Consider the following 22,706-nt stretch of genomic DNA (forward strand, 5'->3'; position numbering starts at 1 on the left):
AACCACCTCGCGACCCGGGTATTCAGACAATCAGTGGCTGCCACTGTGACTGATGTGTCTGTGACAGTAGCATCCAGATATGTTATGTGCATGATAGCTAGAGCAGTAGTTAGTGTGACACCCTTCCATCTCTCTGTCCTCCTCCTCACATGTTTTTCTTCTCACCCCTACTTCCCACAGTCCCTTGTGACCAGTAAACATACACATCCCCTGAAGGCAGAGCCCTGCTGACTGAGTGTCCTTCCTCTTACTAGGTCAGTTCGCTCCTCTCTGGACTGCTGTACACTCCAGAACCAGGCAGATAACAGCTGGCTGTAGCTGATCGATATGGGCTTGATGACCTTTTGACCTTGGTGAGGAGGACATGAGATATTCTGAATATCTGTTTAATGCCCTTTGAATATTGACCAGAAAACTGAAGTACACTCATGCATCTCTACTCGTATTTACTGTAAACGAACATTTAGAACAAAGTGAAAAGATATTAAGCGTGAAATACATTTTCCTCCTCTTGGTAGAAGAAGATACAATCAAATGTTGGTCAATAGCTACTTTTCTTGTAAAAGTGGTTGTTATTCATAAGAAACTATGCTGAGTTTGAGGAATGAAGAAATAAAGAGACAATCGTTAGCTTCAAAATTAGCATTTTATTCGGATTGTTGGGGTCAGATGTATCATTTGTATTCCAGTACATACGATTATCCACAAAGCTTCAGACAAAAACCTTTCCCAGTCTTAAAGCTGATTCAGTAATTAGTGCCAACGGTGGGTACCACAACACACCACCCACACCCTTTTTTTGGTACAAATTCAAACAGTTGTGCCGACAAGCAATTTTTTCATTTTTTTTGTTCTGTTGTTTCTTCATTTTTTATAAAATACTTTCTTAACTTATCTTCTACACATGTAATGTCACCTGGTTTTTATTTTTTTTGCTTTGTAAATAACATTTTTTCATCATTTTTGTTATCGTGAAAAGATAAAAACATGCAAAACCTTTAATTTGTAGTCCAAATTATACATTTACAAGTTCAGAACTTTTTGCACTGCTTCATAGACTACATCAAAAGAAAAAAAGAAAAAAAAACATTATGTACACATTTTCTTTACAGTGAAGAAAAAGTTGAAAGTACCAGATGATGACCAAGGCAAATGAAGTGTACATGGATTAGAAGAAAATAAACAGTTGCTGTTTTTGTAAAGTACTACACCACTTCAGAAAAAAAGAAAAAAACGTATTCCGCTACAAAAGTATCATTTATGACTCCCTTTATTTGCAACCAGCTGCATAAGTTATATGTTTTAGTGAAAAAAGTCCAAAATTCTAGCATACTGTACAGTGCTGTTCTCAGTTGTTTCTCCCCATCCAGGTTAACAAAAGATCCTTCATCATCTCTTCCTCTTGGTAATTCACTTAAATAAGCATTGTCCAACAAACAGCAGTATTGTGTAACCAAAAAAGCATGTAGAAGCATACCATAGTTTAACATACTTAATGTTTTGAAATCACTCCAAAAGTCAGTACCATTAAAGCCTTGAACATAAAACTAATCATTCAGATCCCCAAAAAATGTACAAAAAGGCACATTATATCCCAGTGCTTCTGTACTGTGAAATTCAAGTGTAACTGAGCGCTCTCAACATCAATGATCCAAACAGTGACAGTTCACCAATGTTCCCTCCCCTTCTCCAAAACCATGGACCACATTTCAGCGTATGCCTAAGCCTTCAACAAGCATATGTATGCGTAGACTACAACAATAAGCCTAGATTGGTTGTTTTTGAAAATATTTTGAAATTATGCTGTAATTTTTTGTACTTTTCTGTCATTGTTCCTGTCACCACTCGGTCAGGGGAATATCGGTAATCAGAACCTGTCCACGTCCATCGAGAGGAAAACAAAATATATTTTCTACTTTCCTGGGTTCACCATTCTTTGTCAACTTGTTTTTTTGTAGGTCTCGTCTCCTAGTCATCGCTCCCTCCGTACATGTCTGCCAGTTTTCTGAAGCGAGGGCCCCAGTCGTTGAGGTAATCGTAGTCCTGGTCCCCTCCGCTGCTGGAGGAGTTGAGGGAGCTAAGGGAGCCAGCTGTAGAACCACTGCCCTCGTAGTCGAACACCAGCAGGGAGTCGTAGGGCGGGGCTGTGGGGTCGTTGTCTGCTGCCTTTAGTCCCTGGATGGACAGGAGGAAATAAAAAAACACAGTAAAATGAGTGAGGAGATTAAGGCAATCCAGTCCACCACGACAGACCCAGTCCCTGTCTGACGACAGCTACAAGATGCCATTCACATTCACAGACATGTTCTTATCCCCCACTTCCACCTACACAGGCTAATATTAGACACATTATCTTAGTTTTCCTCCCTTCTACATGATCAGAAAATCATGTCCGGCTCTAACTGTCCGTCTGCAGCACAGCATTTTGGCTGTGATTCTCCCTGATGGCATTCAGGATGATCTAGAACTTGATCGAATGCTGAGATTGAGCATGACCAAATGCCTCAGCTCACTGGAAGGCTGCCACTGATGAGCTGGCCCTCCATCCTCAACCCTCCTTCACTCCCCTCTCCACAGGCGCTGCCTGAGGGGCTTGGAGCGCTGAGAGGAGGAGATCACTGTAGTCGCACTGACAATATGGTAGCTTTCGCCACCACATTCTGGACTATGATGTAGTACTACATACCCCTTCCATTTCATGTGTTTAAGTTTTGCCCTAAAACTATGAATGAGGACTGGGAAACGGTGAAGAAGTGCAGAGCAGTGTGTGTGTGTGTGTGTGTGTGCGTGCGTGCGTGCGTGTGTGTGTGTGTGTGCGTACAGTATATGTATTTGTTCCAGTGCGTGTGTTCCAGAAGGTAGGTTGGGATTGGGGGGGGTTTCCATTTTGAAGACTGTACTTAACATTCCCAGAAACTCTCATTGCCGCGTGAGATGTCCTTATGGGTTGCTATTGTTTTCATAGCCCATTCCTGGATGTATGTAACGGCATTCCTCCTCCTCTTCTGATTGGAGGACCAATGCGCAGCGTGGTAAGTGTCCATAACGTTTATTATAAGATATAAACTGAACACTATGAAATATAAAACAATAAACGTGAACATGAACGAAAACCGAAACAGTACCGTGTGGCAACAAACACACACACGGAAAACAAACACCCCCAACTCAAAAGTGAAACCCAGGCTACCTAAGTATGATTCTCAATCAGAGACAACTAATGACACCTGCCGCTGATTGAGAACCATACTAGGCTGAACTCAAAACCCCAACATAGAAAAACACACAGACTGCCCACCCCAACTCACGCCCTGACCATAGTAAATAAAGACAAAACAAAGGAAATAAAGGCCAGAACATGACAATATATTGCTTATCTATCATTGGAGATGTGCTCTGGCCATGAACTGCATTGGGTTCAGGCCTGAATCCGATCTCTTATCACAGCCACTGAAATCTAACAAATAATAACCGAATTAAAAAGAAACCGAGCACAACACAGAGTCACGACCAAGCCACTAGGCTCATTAGAAACATGTCAGATATGTACTGGAGCTCTTTCATTTTGTTGTTACAACACCACTACCACTTTCTCTCGCGCTCAATGTCTCTCACACTCTCTGTCTCTCACGCTCTCTGTCTCTCACACTCTCTGTCTCTCGGTCTCTCTCGCTCTCTGTCTCTCGCTCTCTCAAATAAAGGATAGATTGAAACAAAGTGCCTCGACGCTTAGTGATTATTTTCCACTTGTTAGCCTTCACTAAATGTTTGCTCAGGGCTGTGGCGCTGATCATTTGGTGGGAAATATGACAGAGGGATCGTTCATTACAATTACTGCCATCACTGGTCCGGTGGATAGAGCCCCATCCGGCATAACCACCACCCCACTGGCAGTGTGACAAAGTAAGCCAATCACAAAGCCTCATCCTCCTAATTCCACTAAGATTGAATCATCCACTGTGTGAGAGAGACAATAGTCCATTTTAAGAAAACATTGTGCTGTCCTGTCTTTCCTTGTCTACCCTGACTTTCTCTTCTGTTCCACTGCTCACAATACAGGTCTCTGATTGAATTGAATAACATCCTATTCGGAGATTCCAGAGAATGCCTGCCTCGCCTGGTTCACCAACTACTTCTCAGACACAGTTCAGTGTGTCAAATCGGAGGGCCTGTTGTCCGGACCTCTGGCAGTCTCGGGCCACTCTTTTCTCTGTATACATCAATGATGTTGCTCTTGCTGCTGTTGATTCTCTGATCTACCACTACGCAGACGACACCATTCTGTATACTTCTGGCCCTTCTTTGGACATTATGTTAACCAACCTCCAGATGAGCTTCAATGGCATGCAACTCTCCTTCCATGGCCTCCAACTGCTCTTAAATGCAAGTAAAACTAAATGCATGCTGTTCAACCAATCCCTGCCCACCCATCCAGCATCACTACTCTGGACGGTTCTGACTTAGAATATGTGGACAACTAAAAATACCTAGGTGTCTGGTTAGACTGTAAACTCTCCTTCCAGACTTACATTAAGCATTTCCAATCCAAAATTAAATCTAGAATCCGCTTCCTATTTCACAAACAAAGCATCCTTCACTCATACTGCCAAACATACCCTCGTAAAACTGACCATCCTACTAATCCTTGACTTTGGCGATGCCATTTACAAAATAGCCTCTAACACTCCACTCAGCAAATTGGATGCAGTCTATCACAGTGCCATTCATTTTGTCACCAAAGCCCCATATACTACCCACCACTGCGACCTGTATGCTCTCGTTGGCTGGTCCTCGCTTCATATTCGTCGCCAAACCCACTGGCTCCAGGTCATCTATAAGTCTTTGCTAGGTAATGCCCCACCTTATCTCCGCTCACTGGTTACCATAGTAGCAGCCAACCATAGCACAGGCTCCAGCAGGTATATTTCACTGGTCACTCCCAAAGCCAATTCCTCCTTCGGCCACCTTTCCTTCCAGTTCTCTGCTGCCAATGACTGGAACAAACTGAAAAATTCACTGAAGCTGGAGACTCATATCTCCCTCACTAGCTTTAAGCACCAGCTGTCAGAGCAGCTCACTGATCACTGCACCTGTACATAGACCATCTGTAAATAGCCCATCCAACTACCTCATCCTCATCCCCATACTGTTATTCTTTTATTTTATTTTGCTCCATTGCACCCCAGTAGCTCTACTTGCACACTCATCTTCTGCACATCTATCACTCCAGTGTTAAATTGCTATATTGTAATTATTTCGCCACGATGGCCTATTTATTGCCTTCCCTCCCTTATCCTACCTCATTTGCACACACTGTATATATACTTTTTCTATTGTATTATTGACTTTATGTTTGTGTATTCCATGTGTAACCATGTGTTGTTGTTTTTGTTGCATTGCTTTGCTTTATCTTGGCCAGGTCGCAGTTGTAAATGAGAACGTGTTGTCAACTAGCCTACCTGGTTAAATAAAGGATTTTTAAAAATTGCAGTAGCAAGTTTCTCTGTTCATTTCACCAGTTGAAATGTTGAATGGAAAAACTTTCCTCTCCGATAACATCTAAATCTTAAATCTAAAACTGTGTGAACTTTTCGTCCAGCACCTGTTGCCAACAAAAGCGTATGTGTATGGTGAGGCTAATTTCCCAGACATTACCTCCCTGAGCAGGAACAGACTAAAAGCTGAATAATAGACTATTGTTGGCCACTCCGAGAGAATAAATTCTTAGGAGCATTTGAGACCTATGCTTCAATTTTAACTCCACCTTTTTGAATTAACTGCCAAAGGCTCTGTAGGCATGGGGTTGTGTGCACACTCCAGATTTTGAGCCCAGACCCGTAACCCCACCCTCACCCCCCTCCAACCCCTCTCCCAGGGCAGTCAGGTCAGATTCCAACCCCAATGACCACAAGGCATAAACTAGCTGCCAGCAGGGTGTAGTGGATAGAATCAACCATGACCGCCTGTCTGTGTGTGTTATGGGAAACAGGCTGACATGTACTGCCTGTAATGTGGATGTCTTGGTCAGGATGCTCCGACCCACAACATCTTCCTGTCCTTGTATAGAAAGAATACATTAAACAGCAGACTTTTCTCTGCTCCAACAAGTTGCTCAGTTTTGCAACTTTTTTTGCTCACTGGGCAAAACACTCAAACTCACTCTATATAAATTGAGCTGACAGGAGCATTAAGTGTATTCAGGACTTTTCTGAGAGAGCGAGAGAGCGAAGGAGGGGGAATGGGAGAGATATAGCGTGAGTAGGGGAAGCTGAGCTGAAAGGGCAAGTTCTAATCTAAAAACATGGGAATAGGCCAAAAACTGGGAGAGGGAGAGAACTCACTTTGTAATACTGTGAAAGTATTGTCTGTTGGAGCTGGTGAAGAATACATGACTGTCTTTTTCATTATAAATTCCCCAGCTGGACTCAATGGTGGCCTGAGGCAAGCGAGGCCATGTCGAACAGAACAGGGTGCCTCAATGGAAAGCCAATGTGCTTCTCTTTCTCATCACACTAGATATCTACAGAGCGACGTCTAAAGCTAACTCCATCGTGTGCTACATGGCTAAGTGAAAAATAAAATGATCTACAAGTGAACTCTTTGAATAATCATAATAACATTTAGCTCATTTAAATTGGACACATATAAATAGTGAAGTTTTATTAATGAAAAGAAAAGGTGAGGTTTCCATCAAGCTTTTTATGCACTTAAAGTACATTAAGGATAAAAAAATGTAATGACAGGCCTTTCCAAATGTCAACAAAACATTGCTAAACAAGGTGGGATCCTTTTTGTGTCGGTAAAATTAATTAACGCGAGAAATGTTGGTGGAAACTTTTCTTTTATGTGCAAATATTGGTCATGTTATGTGGTCCTCCCACTATGACTTGTTGGAAAACCATGCAGTTTATTAGGCTACAGATTAAATAAGTTATGATGACCTTCACAGGGTGGTAAAAGTGCAACGTGATGAGCTTGATGCTCCTTTCAAATAAAAATTGAGGGTCTATTCGGGTGACATGATAATCGATGCTTGGCTGAAGTTTGCCAAATACAAATATCTCATCATGTAGGCTATACGTGGACTCTATCTGCACTGGAGACCCAGTTGGCTAGAGCGCAAGTGCCAATACCAGAGTGGGCACACTATATAATGCAACATTTTTTTGTGAGAAAACCATCCGCAGAGTTAAAATGCAATGGAAACCCATTTCACTTTTATTTTTTATTCGGTACATATGAACTTGACCAGAAAAGGCGTTTTTATGTGCACTGTGTCATCACACAGCCATTTATCTGCAACAAGTTAATTTTTAGAATATTTGCATGAAAATCTATTGCCAATGAGATGAAACCTAGTTATATTCATGTATTTTTAAATTCAAAAGGGAAAGTTTATTCATGAAAATCATTAACCTTTCATTTTTGTATTTGTATGTATTTTGGATCCCCATTAGCTGCTGCCAAGGAAGCAGCTACTCTTCCTGGGTCCAGCAAAATGAAGGCATGTGTCTGCTTTTGTTTCAATCAATACTTCCGTGAGTACAGGGAAAGAGCTTGCTAATTTAACCTCAATGAAATTCAAAAGTGAAGCCAGCACCATCAACCTCAGTTTTATTTTGTTTCGAAGCGTTCACTTAATTTCACTAAATTGACAATTGAATGAAATCCTTCTCTAAATCCTCCTGATTTTGACATTGACAATGTACTTTGAGAGGGAGGCAATTTCCTCTCAACGTTGCATTACTCTAGATGCTTTTTTTTTTACCTCGTTGATGAAGTCTCCGATGTCCCCTGGGTGTGGGGCTGCTGACCTTATAGGGTACTGGGGCTCGGGGTGCAGCGGCCTCTCGTCCATACGTCGTATCCCCACGGGTTTGATGGCATCAGGCTCTATCGTGTCGGGCTGCTGGAGCTGGCTCAAGTCGTAATCCTAGAGGGGAGGGGGAGAGGCAGATGGGGGTCAGCAAGGAGCCAGAGATAAGTGTATATCCTCACAGAGCTGGGGAGAGGAGCTTGGCATGGGCAGAACCCCCCCCAACCGGGTTCAGACTGGGATCCATACACACCACAAGAGGTTGGTGGCACCTTAATTGGGGAGGACAGGCTCATGGTAATGGCTGGAGTGGAATCAGTGGAATTGTATCAAATTCATCAAACACATGGTTTATATGTGTTTTATGCCATTCCATTTACTCCATTCCAGCCATTATCATGAGCGACCTTGTAACATTAGAGCAAAAGAAACCTATCAATGGGTGGACTTTAGATTGTTTGTAAACATCACTTAAGACCGTTAGCTGTTTTTAACAAGATCCAGCGTCAGGGTCAAGGCTAAGAAACAGAGCATCAGTCGACAAGCCAGTTGCAATAGAGAGGTGTTCTCCTGGAAGGATGCGCAGGAAACTGTTCTGCTGTAATCAGCCCTAGGCACGGAATAGCGGATATGCATAAGCCATTAATTATCCTATTAACATTGCCAAGGCAACCTGACTGGCTTGTTTGGTTTGTGCAGTGTCGAGAGAGAGAGCGAGAGAGAGAGGGAGAGTTGTGATGTAGATGAGAAGACAGCAGTGAGGAGCTGGACTGATACGCTATCAGAGAAGATATGATGGAGAGAATGCCATGGAAAAATAGCTGTGTTTAATAAGCGTGTATGATGGATTGTCCCTCAGCAGATTTTCAGTAATCCATCCATCTCTAATGTCCCCCTTCAAAATTGTCCCTGCTTACTTGCACATATAACTATGCACATTTACACGCTCGCTCGCGCGCTCACACACACATACACACACACACATGCAAACAAACACACACGAACGCACACACATGCAAACATTTGCATGATTAAAGGTGGACCATATAAGCATACAGTGCCTTCAGAAAGTATTCACGCCCCTTGACTTTTTCAACATTTTGTTGTGTTACAGCCTGGATTTAAAATGGATTAAATTGAGATTTTTTTACTGGCCTACAAACAATACCCCATAATGTCAAATTACAAATTAATAAAAAATGAAAAGCTGAAATGTCTTGAGCTAATAAGTATTTAATCCCTTTGTTATGGCAAACCTAAATAAGTTCAAGAGTAAATATTTGCTTAACATGTATGGTAGAAAATTATGTTATAATACTGTTATTGCATCGAATAAGGTTTCTCATTACTCTCTCATCTGTGTCTGTGTGGACTGATTTGGGGTGGCAATGGATTTATGATAGCTTGGTAATAAAACTTACAGCCTGCCTTCCATAGAAGGTGTTTGTGTACTATGAGGTAGCAGGGAAGAGAAGGCTCTGGTATGGACAGCTGATGAGAAGAACCTCGTCTTGGAGGCCAAACCCTGGTTTCTATACAATGAGAACAGCGCCCTGCTACTCATGCCAGGAATATAGTATATGCATATGATTAGTATGTGTGGATAGATAACACTCAGACGTTTATAAAACTGGTTAAATCACGGCTGTGACTATAACAGAACGTGTGTTTCATCGAAAAGTGCAGGAAAATCTGATCACTGAAAATGGGAAAATATATCCATGCGCCACTTCAACCCATTGTTAAACGTGATCCACATTAAATGGGGCAGAGGTAGCAATACCTACAGCTTCCACACGATGTCAACAGTCTTGTCATTTGCCTACGATTTGTTTCTTGGTCAAACAGACACAAGGCACCGCAGTTCTTCTGGTCTCCGACCGGATATTTTGGTTGAGATTTACCCGGACATTATTTCCAGACGTACAGCTAAAGAATATACATCGCCTCGTGATCAATTTGATCGCTTATTAACGTTTACTAATTCCTAAAGTTGCATTACAAAAGTATTTTGAAGTGTTTTGTGAAAGTTTATCGTCTACTTTTTTAATTATAAAAAATGACGTTACGTTATAAAACGCTATTTTTTTCGTTGATCACACAGTCTTCATAGATCGATATCCAGGCTATATATGGACCGATTTAATCGGAAAAAAAGACCCAATAGTGATGTTTATGGGACATCTAGGAGTGCCAACAAAGAAGATGGTCAAAGGTAATGGGGTGTTACATGCTATCAGATAAAGGCTTCTCATGCTTTCGCCGAAAAGCATTTAAAAAATCTGACTTGTTGCCTGGATTCACAACGAGTGTAGCTTTAATTCAGTACCCTGCATGTGTATTTTAATGAACGTTTGAGTTTTAACGAGTGCTATTAGCATTTAGCGTAGTGCATTTGCATTTCCAGATGTCTAGATGGGACGCCTGCGTGTCAGGTAGGAGCAAGAGGTTAAACCTCAAAGTTTAGTTCCGCATCGTACCATTTTTAATCACCGTTTAGCTGGGTTCACAGTCCTTTTGAGATCATTGAACTATGTTTGAGAGATGAGCGATATTGTCGAGCCCAAATTAATTAGCGCATCACAGGTTAAGCAGTCCTCCAGGACGGTTTCCAGGTAGCGACTTTCAGAGTTGCATTCTGTAGTCATATTCCCCACAAAGTGGAGTGATTGTTCACAACGGCGTGCTGTGCCATTTGTGTTCATGGTGAAAACAGATAGACTTATCGGAGTTTGAGTGGAATTGGCTATTGCAATGTTGTTTACCTTGTGTGTTACAACATTTGTATCGAAGTCTATCGTCAAAGCCTGTGGGCTTGTTTCTGGATCAAGCATGCACTGGATTAGGTTTCGAGTGATATTGAGAGTTATTGAATTGTTTACGTCCTCGCTAATGGTGTTAATTCCGGCGGACCTGTTCTCCGCAAATTCTACGCCAAGTCATGGCAACTTATATTTTTCCTCCTTCTCAATTTTTTGGGCGCTTCTGTACTTCTCTTAGCAGAACTTTTAGAGAGTATTGGTTTATGTTTTTAGCATCATTGAATGCTTTGGTACCATTGTGCCCTGACACTTTGTGTGGGTTGATCATTAAGACCGCACACAACCAGCTGTATAAGGCCATAAGCAAACAAGAAAATGCTCATCCAGAAGCGGCGCTCCTAGTGGCCGGGGACTTTATTGCAGGCAAACTTAAATCCGTTATTAACTCATTTCTACCAGCATATCACATGTACAACCAGAGGGGAAAATTCTAGACCACCTTTACTCCACACACAGAGATGCATACAAATCTCTCCGCCCTCCATTTTGCAAATCTGACCATATAATTCTATCCTCCTGATTCCTGCTTACAAGCAAAAACTGAAGCAGGGAGTACCAGTGACTCGCTCAATACGGAAGTGGTAAGATGACATGGATGCTACTCTACAGGACTGTTTTGCTATTACAGACTGGAATATGTTCCGGGATTCATCCAATGGCATTGAGGAGTATCAGTCATCGGCTTCATCAATAAGTGCATTGACGACGTCGTCTCCACGGGGACGTACATATCCCATCCAGGAGCCATGGATTACAGGCAACATCCGCATTGAGCTAAAGGCTAGCGCTGCCGCTTTCAGGGACCAGGACACTAATCCGTACGCATATAAGAAATCCCGCAATGCCCTCCGACGAACCGTCATACAGGCAAAGCGTCAATACAGGAATACGATTGAATCCTAAAACACCAGCTCTGACACTTGAAAACTATTACAAACTACAAAGGGAAACCCAGCCACGAGCTGCCCAGTGAAGCAAGCCTACCAGAAAGGGCTAAAAGCCTTTTATTCTCGCTTCGAGGCAAGCAACACTGAGGCATGTATGTATGAGAGCACCAGCTGTTCCGGACGACTATGTGATAATGTTCTCTCAAAATTAGGAAAAGAATCATCCAGAAAATCACACTGTAGGGTTTTTAATGAATTTATTTGCAAATTATGGTGCAAATTAAGTATTTGGACAATAACAAAAGTTTCTCAATACTTTGTTATATACCCTTTGTTGGCAATGACAGAGGTCAAACGTTTTCTGTAAGTCTTCACAAGGTTTTCACAAACTGTTGCTGGTATTTTGGCCCATTTCTCTATGCAGATCTCCTCTAGAGCAGTGATGTTTTGGGGCTGTTGCTGGGCCACATGGACTTTCAACTCCCTCCAAATATTTTCTATGGGGTTGAGATCTGGAGACTGGCTAGGCCACTCCAGGACCTTGAAATGCTTCTTACGAAGCCACTCCTTCGATGCCCGGGCGGTGTGTTTGGGATCATTGTCATGCTGAAAGACACAGCCACATTTCATCTTCAATGCCCTTGCTGATGGTAGACTTTGTTACTTTGGTCCCAGCTTTCTGCAGGTCATTTACTAGGTCCCCCCTTGTGGTTCTGGGATTTTTGCTCACCGTTCTTGTGATCATTTTGACCCCAGGGTGAGATCTTGCGTGGAGCCCCAGATCGAGGGAGATTATCAGTGGTCTTGTATGTCTTCCATTTCCTAATAATTGCTCCCACAGTTGATTTCTTCAAACCAAGCTGCTTACCTATTGCAGATTCAGTCTTCCCACCCTGGTGCAGGTCTACAATTTTGTTTCTGGTGTCCTTTGACAGCTCATTGGTCTTGGCCATAGTGGAGTTTGGAGTGTGACTGTTTGAGGTTGTGGACAGGTGTCTTTTATACTGATATCAAGTTCAAACAGGTGCCATTAATACAGATAACGAGTGGAGGACAGAGGAGCCTCTTAAAGAAGAAGTTACAGGTCTGTGAGAGCCAGAAATCTTGCTTGTTTGTAGGTGACCAAATACTTATTTTACACCATAATTTGCAAATAAATAAATTAAAAATCATACAATGTGATTTTCTTTTTTTTTTTCCCTCATTTTGTCTGTCAAAGTTGAAGTGTACCTGAAAATTGTGGGAGAACTTGCACAATTGGTGGCTGACTAAATTATTTTTTGCCCCACTGTATATCGAAGGAATTAATCGAACAAATGGACCATTTCCGATGTTTATGGGACATATTGGAGTGCCAACAAAAGAAGCTCGTCAAAGGTAAGGCATGAATTATATTTTTATTTCTGAGTTTTGTGTCGCACCTGCAGGGTTGAAATGTGCTTTTCTCTCTTTGTTTACTATGGTGCTACCCTCAGATAATAGCATTGTTTGCTTTCGCTGAAAAGCCTTTTTGAAATCTGACATGTGACAAGTGTAGCTTTAATTTGCTATTTTGCATGTGTGATTTAATGAAAGTTTGATTTTTATAGTAATTTATTTGAATTTGGCACTCTGTATTTTCCCTGGCTTATGGCCAGGTGGGTCCCACATATCCCAGAGAGGTTTTAACAAGTATCCATGTTGGTGATATGAATGGTGTCAGGATAATGAAAACCCGTGGAAGGATCAACAACATTGTAGTTATTCCACAATACTAACCTAATTGACAGAGGTAAAATATGGGACCCTGTGCAGAATAAATATATTCCCAAAGCATAGATCCTGTTTGCAACAAGGCACTAAAGTCAAACTCCCCAAAAATATGGCAAAGCAACAAACCTTTTGTCCGAAACATGAAGTGTTATATCTGGGGCAAATCAAGTGCAACACATTACTGAGCACCACTCTCAGTATTTTCAAGTATAGTGATGGCTGATGGCATGTTATAGGTATGCTTGTAATCGTTATGGACTGGGGAGTTTTTCAGGATGAAAAAATAAGCGGAATGAAGCTATGCACAAATGCAAAATCCTAGAGGAAAACCTGGTTTAGTCTGCTTTCCACCAGACACTGTGAGATGAATTCAGCTTTCAGCAGGACAATAACCTAAAACACAAGGCCAAATCTACACTGGAGTTGCTTACCAAGAAAGTATGTGAATGTTCCTGAGTGGCTGAGTTACAGTTTTGGCTTAAAAAACACAACAAAAGGTGAAGGGCTATGAATACTTTTTTAGAAGGCACTGTACATGCCTGAAAAAAAAAATAGACACAAACACAGAAACACAAAAAAGGTTGTTCATATAAACACATTTTGTCTTAGGTTTGTCTTAATATAACCACATGGCTCATGTTTATCTTAATAAAAAATGCATGGATCATGTTTATCTTAATATAAACAAATGTACACACTTTTTCTCCCCAATTTCAATCTTATCTCACTGCTGCAACCCCAACGGGCTCGGGAGGTGAAGGTCTAGTCATGTGTCCTCCGAAAAACAGCTAAACCGCGCTTCTTAACACCTGTCCGCTTAACCCAGAAGCCAGCCGCACCAATGTGTCGGAGGAAACACTGTTCAACTGACAACCGAGGTCAGCCCACCACAAGGGGTCGTTAGAGTGCGATGAGCCAAGTAAAGCCCCCCGCAGGCCAAACCCTCCCCCAAACCCTGATGACGCTGGGCCAATTGTGCGCCGCCCTATGGGACTTCCGATCACGGCCGTTTGTGATACAGTCCGGGATTAAACCCGGGTCCATAAGTGACACCTTAGAACGCTGCAGTGCCTTAGACCGCTGCGCAAATCTGGAGGCATCGTATCGTGTTTATTTTAATAGAAACACATGGATCATGTTTATCTTAATAAAAACACATGTATCATGCTTCATTTAATATAAACACATTGATCATGTTTCTCTTAATATAAACATCCAAACACACAGATTGACAGTCACATTGGCTGGAAGGGGACAATGGCCATTACACATCCGAGAGCAGAATGCCATGTGTGCGTCCCCTCTAGCCTCTGTCCTCCTCCCAGCCCATCTCCCTGTGACCCTTCCATGACCTTCTACGCTACAGGGTCATCTCAGAGGTCAGGGCTTAGTAACAGAGAACTACACCATAAAATTACAGTCACAGAGCCACAACTGGATAATGATGACACACTACGCCCTCAAGGTAACCATTCTTCACACATCACACCACTAAGCACCAACCTGCAGACATATCATTTCCCCTGCCACGCCCGGACAACACAATGAATCACCAACACTGTGGCTGGACATTCCAATGTTGGACTTTAGCCTCCCCTTGATCTTAAAATGGGTGGAGCTGGGCAGTAAACAACCACAACAACATCGGATAAACAAACTCATCACGTAAGGGGGGGGAATTTCTTAGGCCCTATTTTCTGTAGCTCAGTTGGTAGAGCATGGCGCTTGTAACGCCAGGGTAGTGGGTTTGATTCCCGGGACCACCCATACGTAGAATGTATGCACACATGACTGTAAGTTGCTTTGGATAAAAGCGTCTGCTAAATGGCATATATTATTATTATTCACTTCAAATATCTATTTCATATTCTGCTTAAAGCAAAGGTTTGGCTGACAATGGCCCTGAGCTGTACCTATTGACTGACTACGTCCTTCCTCTGAGTGAGGATTACTGTTTTCCACCCTTTTTTTCTCCATTTGACAATTGAATGATTAATTAGGATACCTGGTGCGGCTGCATAAACAGGTTTGTTCTGTCAAGAAAAAACAGCCCGGTGGTAATTTAATAACAGGACTGTTTTTCCAGATCTTCAAGCTATTTGGTTTGTGTGGCCTCGAAATAACAATTTCCATATGTATTTCTAATGACATCATATGCAGCGTTCCACTGGGGTCCTTTGAAAAACTAGACAGAGATCAAGAGGTAAAACTTTATTTGGATAGTCCCATGTAGATGATCTACAGATTGTCATACTATCAGCAAACAAGATGTCGATAAGCAAATGCTTGCTAAGGTTAGGTTAAGAATAAGGGTTAGGGTATGGTTAGGGCTAGGGTAAGGGTTACGTTTAGAGTTAGGATAAGGATTTGGGTTAGTGGATAGTTAGTTTAAATGTGGTCAACATATGCAAAATTACTAAGCAGGTTGTAATGCAACAAAATATGAAAAATGCAAGGGGGGGTGAATACTTTCGCAAGCCACTGTACAAACCATCTACTTAGAAGAATCCAAATAAAGTGTTACCCAAAGATGTACTTCAGTTTGAGACTGCATTTAAGTGCAGGCAGGGCTCAAATAACACTCATTGCGATTGAGTTTCTCTATCCACTTACACAAAACTTCCACACAAGTTTCTGGAATTTGATATTCTTTCTGCACCACATTATTCTCCACTTCCCACATGGCCAGTGTCTCTGCTGATCATCTGTCTCCTCTTGGTAGAATGCGTGCCACATGGACTAATAAAAACCCAGGTAATGGCAGTCAGCAACTAAAAAAAATACTTTGAGAGCGCCGAGCGGCCACTGCACTGACACTTCAATTTCCTCCCCAGCAGGAGAGATAGGGAGAACAGAGGTGAGGCATTATATAGTCCACATCACTGGGACAGTCTGGTTCATTTTTTACCCACAATACAGCCCCGACGGACTGACGTCCAGATTCCATAGACAAGACCATTTCCTTCTGACATCCATCCCTCCTCCTCCCCCTAGCTCAAAATGGAAGCTTGTTTTCTTTCGATAAATATGAAATGTGTCAGCCTTCCTGCTTCTAAGGTCTTTGAGGAGGGTTATATCAAAGTGTCTTCAGACATTACAGTGTGTGTGTGTGTTTCTGGGTGTGTGTGTACTTCTATGTGTGCACATCCTTATGCGTGTTTGCCTCTGTGTATGAGTGCCTGTGTGTATGTGTGTGTGTGCCAGTGTGTGTGTGTATGTGTGTCTGTTTGTGTGTGGGCCTGTGTGTGTGTGGGTGTGTGTGTCCCTGTGTGTGCGCCATTGTGTGTGCATGTTCCCTCCTGCTCAATCATTGGTAGATATGTAGATGGAGCTTCATTATAACACAGCAGCAGATGTCTGTCTCCCAATTACATTATCGCTGCAATAACCAGCCCTGAACACTACCTGGCCCAGTGTGTGGAGTCCATCACAAAATGGGCCCATGGCAAGAACACATTCCATTTGTTAATGATATTACCAGACATTTACAAAATCATTCCCTTGTAATAACTGGAGTTTATTACAAAAAGTGTGGGTTAGTATTGTAATTCATCTGATGTCTGTGTGTGTGTGTGTGTGTGTGTGTGTGTGTGTGTGTGTGTGTGTGTGTGTGTGTGTGTGTGTGTGTGTGTGTGTGTGTGTGTGTGTGTGTGTGTGTGTGTGTGTGTGTGTGTGTGTGTGTGTGTGTGTGTGTGCACGTCTGCATGTGTGTGTGTGTGTGTGTGTGTGTGTGTGTGTGTGTGTGTGTGTGTGTGTGTGTGTGTGTGTGTGTGTGTGTGTGTGTGTGTGTGTGTGTGTGTGTGTGTGTGTGTGTGTGTGTGTGTGTGTGTGTGTGTGTGAGTGTGTGTGTGTGTGCACGTCTGCATGCATGTGTGTGTGTGTATATATGTTTCTCTACCTGGTCCTCTTCTCCTCCTCCCTCCTCGTCATACTTCAGGATGTTGTCTCTGACATCGTCCTCAGGGTCAATAAGCAGCTGCTTGGCCTGACGCTCCTTATCACGACGCTTCATCCATACCACAAACAACAACACAAGAACTACAGAGGAGGAATGGAAAGGGAGGCAGAGAGGGATCGAGAGAGAGATATAAAGAAATAAAAAGAGAGCAAAATATCCCATATTCCAAAACATAAGATATTTTGCATACACATGTAAATCAATTCAGAATGTAAACCGTGCCACGAGATTGATCAGTGCTATCTATATTTTGGGTAATCCAGAAATAATCTACTGCTATCTCTTGGGCATGACGTTTAGCTCCTTAACAATCCCTGCGGCTATGTTTAGGAATGGTAAGGGGTGACATTTATCTTGTTTTGTACAGTGCATTGTAAAAGTATTCATCCCCCTTGGCGTTTTTTCCTATTTTGTTGCATTACAACCTGTAATTTGAATAGATTTTTACTTGGATTTCATGCTTTGTTTCACAATAAAACAAGATTTTGCATCTTCAAAGCATGTTGTGTAAATCAAATGATACAAACCCCCCAAAAATCGATTTTAATTGCAGATTGTAAGTCAACAAAATAGGAAAACTGCCAAGGGGGTGAATACTTTCGCAAGCCACTGTATGTGTGCGGTGGGCGGAGTGACGGCACTGGTGTCCGGTGTGTGTGTGTGTGTGTGTGTGTGTGTGTGTGTGTGTGTGTGTGTGTGTGTGTGTGTGTGTGTGTGTGTGTGTGTGTGTGTGTGTGTGTGTGTGTGTGTGTGTGTGTGTGTGTGTGTGTGTGTGTGTGTGTGTGTGTGTGTGTGCATGCGTGCACTGAGGCAAAGCGGCAGTGGGACACTCACTGAGCAGGATAATGATGCAGAGCAGGATGGCGATGATGGCGCCCGTGCCCAGCCCTGCAGCGACAATGTGCTGCTGGTCGGTGCAGTCCCCGTTGTGGTCACACTGACACACCTTGACCCGCAGGTAGGATGTGTTGGACATGGGCAGGTTGCCAGAGTCAGTGATGATGATAGGGATCTCGTAGATGCCGCTTTCCAGGAAACCGATCTTCAGGCTCAACTGGGCAAAGTCACCTGGGGGTGGGGGGAGTGGGGGAGGATGGAGGCAGGAGGGAGGGAGATGTAAAGGAAGAGAAAGCGAGAGAAATAGAAAAATGTTACTTCATGACAAAAAACGAAATAACACAAAACAACACTAACCTTGACCTCTACATAACAAATCCAAGTGCAACTATTTCATCTCTGAACTTATTAGAAATTAGATAATCAACTTATTACTACTGGGGAAAAAATCAAAACTTCCTATAACTTCCTATACCTGGACGTTGCCAGCATATGTCATCCAAAACATGGTCAGGATTTATATTTATCATTTTATAAACCCGCTGATGACCTTTTGATAATGGAGCTTAGGCTAAACTCCTCCAGCTCCTACTAACCATTTGGCTGTTATACTATTAAGATATTTATTCACTATGGTTTACACTCACAACATCTAACCGCTAGCAACGCACAACAAATGAGTCATTCCTCTTTTTTTGTGTTGGCATAATTAGCATAATCAATTAGTGAGCTGCTTGATAAAGCGAAGGCCTGCTATTAATCTCTTTTATAGTACATTGTCTACATTAAGGTCATGTGAGGAACCCACACTGAGAACACTGTCTACTGTTATAGGTCACTGCACCTGACCCTATGGAAAGCCTGAAACCACATATCAACCCATGGACATGAAGCCTATATTGTACTGCCTCTATGCCAGTGCCAAGCACATACAGTCCCAAACCCTATTATCACCATCCAAATAACTAGGGCCACACGGTGGTTCTCCATTTTCACTGGCAGTTAATTGATGAATGTCATTTATTGGCCAGAATGGCTCTTGGTGACCCAGGTCTAAATCGGTCTCTGATTACATGGGAAGAATGAAAACCAGAAGTACTGCCAACCCACAGGCCCAGGTATATTGATTAGCCCTCATTTTGTTATGGTTGTGTCTTACCACTGAGCCGTGTGATGGTCCAGTTTCTCTGTATGTCTGAGGGCCTGTTAGCCAGCTCGAATGCGAAGGGTCCGGCATTGGGGCTGAGGTCTCCGTCTAGTGCTGTGATGTTGAAGCCGTTGGGCTCAGGTTTCTCACACATCTCAGTCTCCTGGGGGTAGACATGGGGCGCGTTGTCATTTATGTCCAGCAGGAAGATCTGCAGGGTGCCTGTACCGCTCGCTGGGGGGATACCTGGACGGGACAACACACACAGACAGAGACACACACACACGCACGCACACACACGTACATTGATAAAAATATAGATTTTAATAAATCAACATAACCATAAGGGGAAATATATAAAGAAGTTATCTGCCTCATTTTAATGCATGATGTCGCACTGCACTGTGGTAATGCATAAAGTCCTTATCCTGAGCCTGGTGCTTGGTGGTAAACTAGGGCATAGAGGAGCAGCAGCAGCCACCCTGCAGGGACAGGACCCCTCCAGATGGGGGGAGGGCAGAGGGTCTGGGTGTGTGATCTGAAGTGAGTGTGTCTTCCTGACGAAGGGGGAGGCCACGGGGTGAGAATACTAAAGCAGACAGACAGAGAAGAGCCTACTGTCGTTGCCTTAGGCCCGGAGCCCCAGAGCCTCAGCTCCTCTATGTATTCATGGGGCTAAGAGGCTTTTTTTGCCATTCAGGCCACGCTCAAAGGAGCTAGTCATCCAATCCTAACCTATTAATGCTGAGAAAACTCTATATTGGGTGAGTTTAAGCCTATTGGCCTGTGTTGTGCTCCGTGGAACAGGCTAAACCTGAACAGAGGTAAATCCATTCAGGGAAGGAGAGAGGAGAGAGGTGAACACGTCCACAGTGTGTCTGTTTAGTCTGGGCTGGCTCGGAAACAATTCCTTCAACAGGGTAGCTTTCGCTACATTGATGTCAATGACAATGTTAACCTTGAACAAGGTAGCTAAGGTTTGACATTTCTGCTTGCTTAAAACAATATTCTCCTAGGTTACTTGTGGGAAGCAGATATTAGGGCCTGATAGCTAGGCTACGTACCGCTGTCAGAGGCCAGGAAGGTGGCGCTGTACATGTTGTCCTTCACGTAGGGCGATTCACGATCCAGGACGGCGATGGTTGTGATGTGCCCGGTGTTAGGGTCGATTCTCAGCCAGTTGGCTGGGTCTGAGAGCCTGGTGTATCTGAGAATACAAAGGACGAGTCAAAAGAGAACCATTGCGCTCTCCCACAAGCTTCAGACAAACAAAAAGGTGTAATGGGTCTGCACTCAAAAAGATGCCACACAAAGCTTACTTCCTGATTCTACTTTTTAAAATGATTTTCACTGCATTAGGCTTCACAGCCTTCTTCAGTGTGTACATTTACAGAAGACGAGGAAAGCTTACAGAAGATACAAGACAACCTTACATGTTAGTTTTTCTCTCATGCAGACATGTAAATGTAAGGCTAAAGGTGTTGAATGTTAAGTAAAAGGGAATGTTTTCACTGACGTAATGCTAGTCAGTGCTTTGAGCAAACTGTATGAACAATTCTGCATGAATACAGCTATTTAGTGTCATTACTACCTAATGGTCTGCTGCATGAATCTATCAGGGTCCTGTGCTGTGAAGGTGGTTAGTGCTGATTCTGGTTGCATCCCCTCCTCAAGTTTGATGAGTTTGGGGTTGGGTTCAAAGTTAGGGCTCTCGTTGACATCGATGACCCTGATGGAGACCGTGGCGGTGGACTGGCGAGGGGAGTGGATGCCCCGGGCGAGGGACACCTCGTTCACCGCTACCACCGTCAACACGTACGTCCTGCTGATCTCATAGTCGATTGGCTGTAGGGAGGAAACCAACAGTATATAAGTGTACTGTATGTTTCATTGAGGGTAAGAGAATGGATGGATAAAGTATTTATTCTGTTTTTCTTGATCAGTAAAATATTAGTATTATTTTTCTAATGCCATATGACAAAGTGTCCAGGAGAAGTCAACTAGGAGCTACTTGTACAACAGTTGACCAGTTAGTCTTCATTTGCTACACACACACACACACACACACACACACACAGCTCAGGGGTTTGAACTCGGGGGTTTGAACTCCCGAACTTCCGGTTACTAGTCCAACACTCTAACCACTAGGCTATGCTAGTGTTGTCCCTTCCAGACATGCACCTTCGCTCTCTCTGCTATAGATAACTCCTATAGCTTGCAAACATAGAAGGCATTATAAACTATTCATTTAATCTTTAAGAGCTGTCTTTGCTATTCATGGTCAGTGACCCCTAGGGGGGCCCCCGTGGGGGGGGTGGATTGAGTCTGAGGGGGTAGCAGCCAGTCTCACCTTGACAACAGTTACCAGGCCCTCGTTAGTGGTGGGGTCGGTTGGCACAGAGAACCTGCCGGTGGGGTCGCCCCCGGTGATCTTGTAGACAGTGTTCCAGGCTGGCGTGTTGGGCTGGTCTTTGTCTGTCACCGTTAGGTTGGCCACGATGACATTCACCCGGTTCTCAGGCACCTCTCCAAAGAACTGCATGAATAAAAGATGGGGGATGGGACAGAGAGCAGTTAGAGAGCAGTTAGACATACTGCTGCGCCAGTGGAAAACACAGGCTCTGTGCTCCAGCACTACACTCCCGACATTTCAGGTAAATAAATGTCCACAGCAACTTATCATGTTATCTTCACCATCTCGGTCTGATAGAAAAACAATACACTTACATTACACAGAGGGGAAGCATCTCTCACAAATACATTCAGCACCTTTCTCTGCTCTCTTCTCCTCTGCTCTCGCTCATCTCCTCTCTTTGTCTGCCTGATGTACTTAGGATGTCAGAACTTACATGTGTCAACATCTGCAAGCAAGGCCGAGTGTGTACTGTGTGTGGGTTATGTACACATAGACAGTGTGACAGTGCTATGACTGTAACACACAGTGTGGTGTAGTACATGGATGTGAAGCTGTGTTCTTTCTCACCGTCTCTGCAGTGAACTCCGGTGGGTTGTCATTGATGTCCGTGACTTTGATGACAGCGGTGGCGGTGTTGGAGAGACCGTACATGGGGTTGCCCTCCATGTCTGTGGCCTGGATGATCAATGTGTACTGAGGCACTTTCTGCAAGAAGAATAACATGTTGGAAAATAATTAACTCTGAATACGAATAACACTTCCACATTTTCACTATGTGTAGCATCATGGTGCATGATGGGTAATCCCACTGTAATAAATTACTCCCTTCACATTAAAAGCCACTCAAGTGACTAGGTAATGAGAATTGGGCAAATTACTTTCACGGTGGCAACTGCCGTACATATAACAGCTATAACAGTGGCCCCAGGGGTGAACTTGATATAGCAGGCCAGCTAGCCAGATTGCCCTCGCCAGAATTGCACCAACTGGCTTTGTTTCCCCACCTCAACTTATATATTTATTTTGTCACTTCCATCCAGTATAAGCAAGACCATCGCCATGCAATTAAAT

General features: G+C 43.2%; 1 protein-coding gene across 1 annotated transcript in view; it reads right to left on the reverse strand.

Moving 5' to 3' along the window:
- Nucleotides 1–627: 627 nt before the first annotated feature.
- The window catches only part of LOC124009488 (cadherin-2-like), a 108,099-nt gene continuing 86,020 nt past the window's right edge, over nucleotides 628–22,706 (reverse strand). Inside the window, exons 8-16 of the mRNA XM_046321304.1 lie at nucleotides 22,203–22,340; nucleotides 21,570–21,755; nucleotides 20,811–21,064; nucleotides 20,284–20,426; nucleotides 19,232–19,465; nucleotides 18,070–18,303; nucleotides 17,176–17,315; nucleotides 7,769–7,933; nucleotides 628–2,175 (exon numbers count right to left, since the gene is read on the reverse strand). Of these exons, the coding sequence (XP_046177260.1) occupies nucleotides 1,969–2,175; nucleotides 7,769–7,933; nucleotides 17,176–17,315; nucleotides 18,070–18,303; nucleotides 19,232–19,465; nucleotides 20,284–20,426; nucleotides 20,811–21,064; nucleotides 21,570–21,755; nucleotides 22,203–22,340 (1,701 nt within the window). The 3' untranslated portion in view covers nucleotides 628–1,968. The remainder of the gene's footprint in view (nucleotides 2,176–7,768; nucleotides 7,934–17,175; nucleotides 17,316–18,069; nucleotides 18,304–19,231; nucleotides 19,466–20,283; nucleotides 20,427–20,810; nucleotides 21,065–21,569; nucleotides 21,756–22,202; nucleotides 22,341–22,706) is intronic.

This window comes from Oncorhynchus gorbuscha, linkage group LG22, assembly GCF_021184085.1.
Source record: "Oncorhynchus gorbuscha isolate QuinsamMale2020 ecotype Even-year linkage group LG22, OgorEven_v1.0, whole genome shotgun sequence".
In the NCBI taxonomy this organism is placed as follows: domain Eukaryota; kingdom Metazoa; phylum Chordata; class Actinopteri; order Salmoniformes; family Salmonidae; genus Oncorhynchus; species Oncorhynchus gorbuscha.